General features: G+C 43.9%; 4 protein-coding genes across 4 annotated transcripts; 1 reads left to right on the top strand and 3 right to left on the bottom strand.

Annotated features, from left to right (window-relative positions):
* Positions 1 to 220: 220 nt before the first annotated feature.
* O0I10_007751 (uncharacterized protein) lies at positions 221 to 799 on the bottom strand (the record flags this gene model as incomplete). The annotated part of the gene is made up of 2 exons (XM_058487763.1): positions 221 to 636; positions 697 to 799. 2 exons carry the CDS (start codon positions 797 to 799, stop codon positions 221 to 223), a joined length of 519 nt encoding a protein of 172 aa, XP_058341585.1.
* Positions 800 to 1347: 548 nt separating this feature from the next.
* O0I10_007750 (uncharacterized protein) lies at positions 1348 to 2695 on the top strand (the record flags this gene model as incomplete). The annotated part of the gene is made up of 6 exons (XM_058487762.1): positions 1348 to 1459; positions 1533 to 1717; positions 1789 to 2036; positions 2099 to 2309; positions 2387 to 2546; positions 2610 to 2695. The coding sequence occupies 6 exons, from the start codon at positions 1348 to 1350 to the stop codon at positions 2693 to 2695; spliced, it is 1002 nt and encodes a 333-aa protein (XP_058341584.1).
* Positions 2696 to 2943: 248 nt separating this feature from the next.
* O0I10_007749 (uncharacterized protein) lies at positions 2944 to 4110 on the bottom strand (the record flags this gene model as incomplete). Its single annotated transcript, XM_058487761.1, has 2 exons — positions 2944 to 3146; positions 3210 to 4110. The coding sequence occupies 2 exons, from the start codon at positions 4108 to 4110 to the stop codon at positions 2944 to 2946; spliced, it is 1104 nt and encodes a 367-aa protein (XP_058341583.1).
* Positions 4111 to 4844: 734 nt separating this feature from the next.
* On the bottom strand, positions 4845 to 9826 carry O0I10_007748 (uncharacterized protein; the record flags this gene model as incomplete). The annotated part of the gene is made up of 5 exons (XM_058487760.1): positions 4845 to 8746; positions 8811 to 9017; positions 9077 to 9193; positions 9251 to 9383; positions 9452 to 9826. The coding sequence occupies 5 exons, from the start codon at positions 9824 to 9826 to the stop codon at positions 4845 to 4847; spliced, it is 4734 nt and encodes a 1577-aa protein (XP_058341582.1).
* Positions 9827 to 10653: the final 827 nt, after the last annotated feature.

The following is a 10653-nucleotide window of genomic DNA, read 5'->3' as shown; positions in this document are numbered from 1 at the left end:
CCCCCCCACCCACACCCGATTTAACCTCTCACCCCCAAATCCACGCGCCCCGAGCTACTCAAACATATAGAATGATCCATATCGAACATGATAGTATACAGATGCATAAAGTACATGGCTCAATAGATAAAGTTGATATGATTTACAAAAAGAAAGGATATGGGCTTTTGGGGGAAACTATATAGATACAAGATATTTACAAGGCAGGGGCATTATGTATTCATTCAGGGAGCAGCCGTTTGAATTCTTCGAAATCAATGAATCCATCACCATTTGTATCTGCTTCAGTCATCATGGCTGTAATATCATAAGGAGAGAGTCGTTCTCCAAGACTTGTCATGACATGTTGCAGCTCGTCACGGCTAATAAGATTATCACCATTTTGGTCAAACGCTTTAAAGCATGCCAACAAATCGTTATCGGGATGATGATGAAGAAGGTGGTGGTTGTCGTCGACATCATCCAGCATCAAATGAACCATGGTGGTGGCAAATGCTTCAAAGTCAATGATATCAAAGGTGGCAGTGATCGTTTGCGCAACCCTGTCAGCATGCTGCATGTTCAGGTAGTTCAAAACGGTAATAAACGTATCCATGGGTATGATGCCTTGATTCTTGATATCCAGCATATGGAATGCTGTATTTAGTATTAGTGGTGTTGCTTGGATCACATAACTTGGGATGCATTTAAACTCACCATGCTTTAAAGAAATAAGCTCTTCGGGCGTAATGCACAAATCATGTGCTAAATGTAGCTCTGACGGTGACGGTGCAGTGTTGGTGATGGTGGTGGACGACATGCGTGGTAGGAGTAGAGTAGTAGCACAGCAATGGATCATGACGACGTGCTGCCAAAGACAACATGTGTGTGGGGTAACAAAAGTTGCCCTTTTTATAATTGTTTGTTAATGTCGATCCATTTTGACTCAAACATTCAGGTTTGACGTGTAAGCGTGCATGTGCATGCATCCGCGGGATCAAAGCCCAATGAAACGGATGAATCGTTGTTTGATCGACTTTTCGATTTTTCTTCAAGATATCCAGCAGTCCCAATTTTGGTTTCTCTGATCTATTCATGCATACAAGTTCCATTGGAATCCTTCTATCTTCATGCTGCATACAATACAATGAATATTGATTTTTCTTTATTGACTAAAGAAGGGGATCATGCATGAGAGAGAAGGAAGACTACCGGTGGTGGTAGGAGAACTCACGAAGGCTTGTTGGCTGTCGTCTTCTTGATTGGCTGGATCGAGCTGAGTTTTGCATCATTCAGGCGTTGACCTTGGAGACAGGCTTTTTTCTCGTTGTCAAGATACGCACTTTACACATACCAACACAAACCGCCATGGCCGACGTCGCCCCCAAAATCCTCAAGCAAGTGGAATTCTACTTTAGCGATTCGAATCTCCCATTCGACAAGTTTTTGTGGACTTTGAAGGAAAAGAACAGCGAGGGCTGTAAGTACAATCACATACACACAGGGTGGTGGAGGTGGTGTTGGACGATCTAGATCTAACAGCGATCCCGTAGGGGTGCCTCTTGCCACCATTGCCGGCTTTAAGAAAATGAAAATGTTGACTGAGGACTTGCCCACTGTCGTTGCTGCTATCCGTGATCAGCCTTCCGAGCTTGTTGAACTTGACGAGAGTGGTGAAAACATTCGACGCAAAACGCCTGTTGTTAAGCAAAACATGGTGGAGCGTTCCATTTACGCTGTAAGTCTATATACCATTAGGGATGGATCATCATCATTCAATACTAACAAGCAGGATGTGGGGTACATTAGAAAGGTTTCCCATTGTTGGATGAAAACGTCGAGAATCCCAAGGAGGTCCTTTTACAGTTGCAAGATAAGATTGATGAGCTCTTTTCCCAACATGGCAAGGTGTTGTCTGTGCGTCTTCGCAAGACCGATGAAAAGTCCCCAAAGTTCAAGGGCAGTGCCTTTATCGAATTCAGCACACCTGAAGAAGCCAAGGATATTGTTTCCAAGGGATTGCAATTCGAAGGAAAGGATCTCTTGCTCAAGACCAAGTAAGATGATTGCTTCTTCCCTCCTTTATACATCGACCACCCTTCCTAACTTTTTTTTCCAGGAAGCAATACTTGGATGAAAAGTCTGAATTGTACAAGGATGCACCAAGAACTTACAAGAAGCGCAAATTCAATGCATTCTTTGATAACGGCAAATCCCAACAGCAAGGCGACAAAAAGAAACCTAACAACAAGAAAAAGGATCAACCAAAGTTCAACAACCGATTGATGACATTCGAGGGTGCAAAGGATCTTGATGCTGATGCCATCAAGGTGAGTCTCGTGGATGCGTGCGTGTGTGTGTTTGTGTCTATCTCACATGCTGACCATGGGTGTGTGTGTGCGTATAGGAAATTGTTGGCAAGGACGATGTTGCATCCGTTACCTTTTCTGGAGAAGGTGCTGGTTACATTGAATTGAACGAGGGCAAGCTTAGCAGAGAGAAGACTTTCGCTCTTCGGGATAAGTCCAAGGAGGAAGTCAAGAACATCAACTTTAGATACGCTGACGGTAGGCTGTTGTTATATATATACCATGAATTGTATGTATCTAACCTTTGTATATACATACTAGGTGAAACTTCTCAAGCCTATGCAAACTTGGGCAAGTCCGATCCTAAGATTGGCGAGAAGCGCAAGGCTGAAGATGAGGAGCAGTAATCAGAATATCATTCATCATTTGTAACCCATTCATCATGTCAAAATATATATTCACATAGCATCATGTTTTGTCTATTGTACGTTGCCATGGCATTTTCCTTTTTTGGCGGGAGGTTGCTGTTGCTATGCACTCGGTCTTGTTTTAACATGGATCACCACCCACAACACTCGATCTTTTAATAGCTCTCATTCAAACGATTATACAACATGGATTCTAATCAGAGAGAGGGGAGTGGATGTTGTACTATTTAATGAAGGGGAATATTCCGTGGTATAGAAGCCGAGGGTAAGCTGCTGATTACTTCAATGTAGTTTTGAGAGTTGCGTTTGAGAATATCCAATACAGGACCCAATAGCCGGTTGAATGCCTTTTTACCCAATGTTGCGCATTTTAGTGGACCGTGGGCTACTACGGTTGCTGTTCTTGGACCATCATTTAACAAAGCCAATTCTATTATACATCCATTTAGTGTGTGTGTATAGAGGAAAAGAAACAACCCATCATCTTACGTACCACCGAAATAAGCAGCTCGGCCGAGTCGATTGATCTTTTTATTGTCTTGGTATACAAGGGCTTCACCTTCTTCAATCATGTAAAAGCGATCACCAACGTCTCCTTGTACAAGGACCTTGTCGCCATCCTGAAACGAAACGGACTCGAGGGCATCAGCGATTTTGTGGCGTTCATAGGGTTCGAGTGATCTTAGCAGTGGCATGTCACGTAAAAAGGATTCATAGAGCCTACGACGTCTCGATGTGTTTTCCATGAGAATGGTTCTAAAAGTGATACGATCCAGGGCCCATAAGACGGTATCGTGGGTGGTGGCCACAATGGTAGCAGCGCGTGGTGCATTGTACATGAGTGCCAATTCGCCAAAGCTGCCACCTGCTGTATAATGCGTGATTTTCCGATCTTGGATATAACAATCAAGATGCCCTTGTTCCACGATATAGAAATAGTCTCCTACAGCGCCCTGTTCAATGACACGCTCATCCTTGTTGGCTCGCTTCTCCACCATGGCATCAATCACATCTCGATATTGCTCCTCGTCCAAGTCGCGAAATAAGAAATGATCGGCCACACTCGCTCGAATACGCTCACACTGTTCTCGGGTCTTTGGTTTCTTGTTGCTGCTAAAAGGCATAAACGCACGAGAAGGCGTCATGGACTCGGCACTCACTGAGACTCGTCTATCCTGCAAATTGTACGTGCTCATGGGCGGTAACGATGACAACGTGGACTCTGTATCCGAATCATGTTGCTGTTGCTGCTGCTGCTGCAGTTTATTGTAAAAAAAGTTGACACAAAACTGAACAACATTGTCGACAGGGACTGAACGATGGTACTGCTCTTGCAACTCGGCAATCAAGTGCTGTAATTCTTGCTCGTCTTCGGCTAATGTGGACTCGGACATGTATTATACCCGGGAAAGAAAGAGTGAAAATAATAGCTACCTTACTCTCTCACGGCTGGTCTCTCTCTCTCTCTCACACACATGAATAGACCCCTCCTACTACTTTGGGGTGGCTTTCTCCCATCACTTGACATAAAGAACAGTCATCATCATTACATTTAAAATAGGTTTTTTATTATAAAAGTAGAAGGTAATAATGAATGTATTTACATAGCCACCGAGATCATAACCTAGTAAAGTGATGATGTAGATAAGTACACAATACTCAATAACAGAATACAAGAAAGAAAATGGGTTCTGTTGTGGATTCTTCAGATACGAAGGAACATTCGATCTTTCACAGCGGATCAAAATGAGCTGGGTTTAGTAGCAAAAAGTCCAATCATCATTGAACCAACAACAGATAGGAGAAATGAAGGTAGAAAATAGAGCAATAGTCAAAACTTACCAGTAGCAGAGAAAGATAAAGTTGAAAAGGTGGCAAGGGTAGCGTGCTCTTTTATAGACAATGGCAAGCAAAAAAATTTTTGAAGCGCCGAGCGGAGAAAACGCGCGCTTTACTTTGCTGCTGCTGCTGCTGTTGTTGAAGTCGTTTCATGGGTCCCCTACTTCACGTCACTCTTTTACGCGGGTATGCGTAAGGATTAAAAGAGAGTAGAGAGTAGAGAGAGAGCGTGTGTCTTTATTGTACTATGATGCAATGCAGAATTGAACAAAAAAATCAAAACAATAGATTAACGGCGACGATCCCTGCGTTCGTCTCTGTGATCACGATGATGGTAGCTACTGCTAGAAGAGGTACTACTACGATGATGATGATGATGATGATGGTGTCGACGGTGGTGAGAGGAAGAATTACTGTTGGAGGATGATGTTGTGTTGTTGTTGTTGTTGGTATTATGATTATTACTGCTGCTGCTGCTACTACCACCACTGGGTAATGCTCTTCGGTCGTTGGATGATCGAGACGTCGTAGATGAATCGGCTGCCTTCATTCGATCCCAAATATTGACCAAATCCTTGTATCGTACCTTTTTGCTTGGCCAGAATCGTTTGACATAGAGCCACATATCACGATGATACTTGTGACGTCGCGTGCTGCTATAATTGCTAGAGAGTCGATCCATGGCCTTGTCAATACATTTACCAATCTTGCCGACACAATCTTTGATCACGGTGGCCTTTTTACTTGGCTCCAATTTGCTGGTATCATCTCGTAATTTGACTAACACGTGTCGTACGGGTTCCAAAACACGTCGTGCTTCGTCTTCATCATAACTCTCGTACATTTCATCATCGGCGGGGTATTTGTTTTCTTTTTCAGATCGTTTGGAAGATGAGTGTGGTTGTGTTGTTGTTGTCGAAGAAGAATGATGATGATGATGGGATGATGGTGTTGTGGAAGAAGGAGAAGAGGAGGCAGCTTTGCCCTTGCGATGATGTCCATTGGACAACATGGGTGATCCAGAACGTAGTTTTGTTGCTGCTGAAGGACTACTACTGCTAGCCTTTCGCGTGGTGGATGATGATGATGATGATGGGCTTTTAGCTTTGGAGAATTTCAAAGTGGATTGTTGTTGTTGCTTGGTGGGTCGTCGATGCTTGTCATCTTCGGCTACAATCTTGAGTAGTTGTTCGGCACGTCGTACAAGGTGAATCGCTTTGGGAGTACGTTTATCCTCCTTTGCAGTAGTAGAATCATCTTCATCTTGACCCAAAAAGAATTTGCCATCCAATTCCAAATCCGAGTCAGCTTGGATTTTGGCCCAGTTACCAAATCCATGTCGATCCACACCAACAAGCAACATGGCATCTTCCTTTTGACCCCATGCGCAGGACCAGCCTTGCACACGCTTGGCGCCAAGGGACATTCTAAACTTGAGCACATTCGCCATGGACGATAATCTTTGTCGAAGCACCTTCATATCATGATGACGCTGCAAAACTTGTCCTGCATTGACACTTTGGATACCACGCCACGTGAAAAGAATCGCCTTTTGCTTGGTATGTCGTACTTCTCGAAGCATCGCTTCTTCGCTGATATCTGTGGCCTGCAGCTGCTCTCCAATCTTGGATCGACAGGACGTGACCAAATCATCCAGCAATTCCAAGACCACCTTTTTATCCTTGAATTCGAGATCCGTGCGCTGTACAGCTTCATCGTATCGATTCTCAACATCTCCCCACTTTAGTAAGCATCGTATCAAGGTACGCAGATCCTTTTCGGTCATCTCGCTACTGTTGCTGGATGCAGCAGCAGAAGCAGCTTTGCGTTTGCGTTTCCTCGACACCTTGGGCTCATCTTCACCATCGGTCAAAATAAGGTCATCCTCATCACGATAGATCTTGCGTTTCTTTTTAGCGGCACGTTCAAACAAGGCCAACTCATTCTCAATCATTTTCTTTTCCTCGTTGGCGCGTCGATCTTCATCTGGAATGATATCCTCCCAACTCAAGTCATTGGCCGTGCCACCATAATCAGAAATCTGGAATTGGGCCAAAAAGTCTTCACTACCCAATGCACTATCTTGTCCTTCAAGGGTCTCGGTATGTTCAGCACGCGCCAAGATATCATCCAAATCCATATCGCTGAGCTTTTGGGTATTCTCATTCGATTGGAAAATGTTTTGTGCACCAAACTTGAGAATAGCAGACATTTCATCCTTGCTGAAGGGTAGTTGACGCATCTTGCCAGAGGCGGTGGTGAGGGCATTTTCAGGCAAAAGTGAAAGACCCGAGGTATCCATTTGTTTGATAATGCAGTATTCAAGCACCATCTTGCGCTTGGCACGTTCGATAATATCTTCCTCCATGGTACCCTTGGTGACAAAGCGATACACATTGACTGATTTGGTCTGACCAATACGATGTGCACGTGACATGGCTTGAAGATCATTCTGCGGATTCCAATCCGAATCAAAGATGATCACCGTATCGGCTGTGACAAGATTGATACCCATACCACCAGCACGCGTCGATAACAAAAACACAAAATCAGGGCTGTCAGGTGCATTGTAATGCTCAATCGCCTTGGTACGATCTTCAGTACGCATACGACCATCCAATCGTTGAAAAGGGTGTCCTCGTAGCGTCATGTAATCTGACAAGATATCCAGCATCATCACCAATTGTGAAAAGATAAGCACACGATGACCATCGTTTTTGAGCCGCGTAAGAAGCTTGTCGAGAAGCACCATTTTGCCACTGTTTTCCACAACACCACGCAACTGTTCAATACGACTCCCCGTAGCAAATTCGGCATCTTGGAAAAGATAGGGATGATTGCTTGCCTTCTTGAGTTCAATGGCAATATTCAACCATTGCTTTTTGTTCTTTTCAGAGCCCCGATTCAGCACCTCAAAGTTCTTGGTGAGGATGTTCTTGTACAAATCACGTTGCGTATCACTCATTTCCACACGTAGAATGCGTTCGGTCTTGCTGGGAAGTGATTTCTCAACATCCTTTTTCAAACGACGCAACATGATACTCTTGAGACTCTCATGCAACTTTTTGATCTTTTCCTGTTGATGATCATCTTCCTTGTCAAGATCAACATTCAACTCGCTGAGATCCATTTGTGGCATCAAGAATCCCACCAAGGCCAATAACTCCTTGACGCTGTTCTGCAATGGCGTACCCGTAATCAAGAGTCGATTCACAGTATGGAAGCCTTGTAATGATTCGTACAGTTGCGATTCTGAATTCTTGAGACGATGTGCTTCATCCACAGCAAGGTACTGCCATTTGATGCCTCCCAATGCGTCTTTGTCCTTGAGCACAATCTCATAGGTGGTCACGAGGATGTTGAATTTGAGCTTTTTTGTGCCGCTGATATAAAACTCCTGCTCGCGAATCACTTGGCGTGCTTTACGGTTGCCAATGTAACAAATGGCATTCATGGCAGGTGCCCATTGTCTGATTTCATTCATCCAATTGTCCGACGTTGATAATGGCACCACGATAAGAAAGGGACCATACACCGCATGCTTATGGAAAATGGTGCTGAGAAAACTGATCGTTTGCACCGTTTTACCAAGACCCATCTCATCAGCAAGAATACCATTCTTATTGGTGCACCAAAGCCAATACATCCAACTAGCACCGTGCAATTGATAATCACGCAATGTGCCACCACGAATAAAGCTGGGTTGTTCACGAAGAATCGAAAATGTGGGTCGTGATCGAGCGTAGGATGTTGAACGCGATGGGATTTGTTGGCTCTGCTCACGATCAAGGAAATCATCAATTTCGGATTGATGCTCTTCGGATACAATTTCTGAACTTTCCCACGTGCAATCATCGTAATGCAATCGTTTCCATTTGACAAAATACTCGCAATCAGGTGGATTTCCTTTCATGGCAATCACGCGATCCACTGTTCGCCATGCTTGAATATCATCACGTCGTCGCTCTGTATTGATATTGAGTTGCTCGATATCCTCTTGTGTTGTATCAGGATGGCGTCGAATATCAAGCTCTTCATATACATGTGTTTTGATATAGTTGTCCACCTTTCGGAAACCTTTGAACGATCTCGAATGCTGGTAAGTCTCCCAGGTATCATGCAAATGAGACCAGTTTTTCCATTTGATGAGATATTCCATGTTGTGTTCAGGATCATCCTCAGGATCATCAGCTATATACAAAGGGATTAGAAAACATAAGCCCACCCATTCAAAGAGGATTGAATGTATGCTTACCAAATCCTTCACAACGCCGATGATCATGTATACTTTCAATCACATCTCCTTCCTCTTCCTCTTCAAGTTGTGGGGTATAAGTTGGCACGCTGTAATCATCCTCATCATCGTCAAGTCCCCACATTTCAGCATTATCCTCATTGTAGTTGGTGACGGTCCTTTTACGTGTTGAATATCGCAATGCATCACTGGAAGAGAATTGTGCATCTGAAATTGCTTAGTCAGCAACGGAGCTATATAAACGAGGAATGATTCAAAATCCTTACCCCTGTTGGATCTTCGTTTTCTGCTGGTTTTCCTTCGAGGACGTCCATACATGTCACCATCAGAGCTCTCGTCATCGTCCTCCTCCTCTTCTTCTTCCTCAGAATCATCCCAACCAGCTAATCATTAAAGACATGTTAGAGATCCAATTACTTCATCTTGTATCCCCATCTTACCTGTTGTGTTTACTCTGGTAGCTCTTTTTGTGCGTTTGGAAGTTGTTGTAGTAGCACCATAATCATCATCGCTGCTATCTTGATCACTCAAATCATCTTCCTCCTCCTCTTCTTCGTCTGATAATGACAATGCCTGTATGAGGGATAGAGCGTGTTGGTTGGCATGGGATTCTGTATATATACATATGCAATTGTACATACATAAGATTTGTGTTTTCTTTGTGCATTGGATACTGCTGCTGTTCTACGTGCGGATCTTCGAAGCCCGTACAATTCTGGATCCAAGTACCGAAAATCATCAGGATCGGCACTGTTACCAACTCGACGACGTCGTTCTTCGCCTTCGCTCAATTCTTCAAATGTATCGAAATCACCATTCTTCTGATCGCTGTCATCATCATCTTCGTCGTCATCGTCATCGTCCCAATCTGGGGTGGGTGTTAATTCTTCTTGCATATCCGAAAATGGGGATGTTGCTGTTGCTGGGTTATGATCATCTTCATCGTCGTCGTCGTCGTCTTCTTCCTCGGATGACGTTACAATTCTTCGTCTTCGTTTACGAGGTACAATAGCCATATTTTCAGTGTCGCTTATAAAGCCATCCGCTTCTCGTTTGCTTGTTACTGCGTTGGGATTGGGGTCTTCTACGATGATGATTAGCAACGGATGATATGTACAAGAAAAGAGAGAGAGAGAGGAAGACAACATGCATAGCAACGAATAATGGGATCATGCCCAAACAATGGGTTGGGATATATACACACAAGGGAGAAAGGGAGGGTTGTTGTATAAAGTACAAAGAGAGAGAGCGAGCGAGAGCGAGAGTGAGAGAGAGGGGTTGCTGTGGTGATGGGTGTATACGTGGTAATGGATCCTCAACAAGGGCATCGACAAACGTAGCAACGATGGGGTAAACAAGTGAAATGTCGATACATGAGTGGAATGCGGAACGCGTTGTCAAGTACAACTTATAAGGTTGCCATCGATGGGTTCAAGCATTGTCGAAGAAAGAAGCAGATGCGAGACCAAGGTTGAGCATGTTGACAAGTGTAGAATAGAGAGAGAGGGTTGCAAATAGAGAACCAAAAACCGGAAACATGAAGCATGATATACATGTGTCTTTTTCTTTTCTTGGACAGTACAGGAAAGACTTACCATGCATGGGGTGATAGGGCAGCAGTAAAAGAAAAGGCAAAGGGCGAAAAACAATATTTTTCGACCAGAGACAGCGTCTTCAAGTTCAGCCCCATCGATCATGAATAACACCTACTCGAACATCCCCCGCTGCTGCTGCATACACAACGCTTTTGTTGTGACGTTTTACAATCACCATGACAACATTATTTCTTTGCACTTTAGGTTGCATAATAAAAGGATGGAAAGCGTTTATTGCTCAAAGCATT

The sequence above is a fragment of the Lichtheimia ornata genome (assembly GCF_029851405.1).
Source record: "Lichtheimia ornata isolate CBS 291.66 chromosome Unknown scaffold00038, whole genome shotgun sequence".
Lineage (NCBI taxonomy): Eukaryota > Fungi > Mucoromycota > Mucoromycetes > Mucorales > Lichtheimiaceae > Lichtheimia > Lichtheimia ornata.
This window is presented reverse-complemented; position numbering and strand designations above follow the sequence as displayed.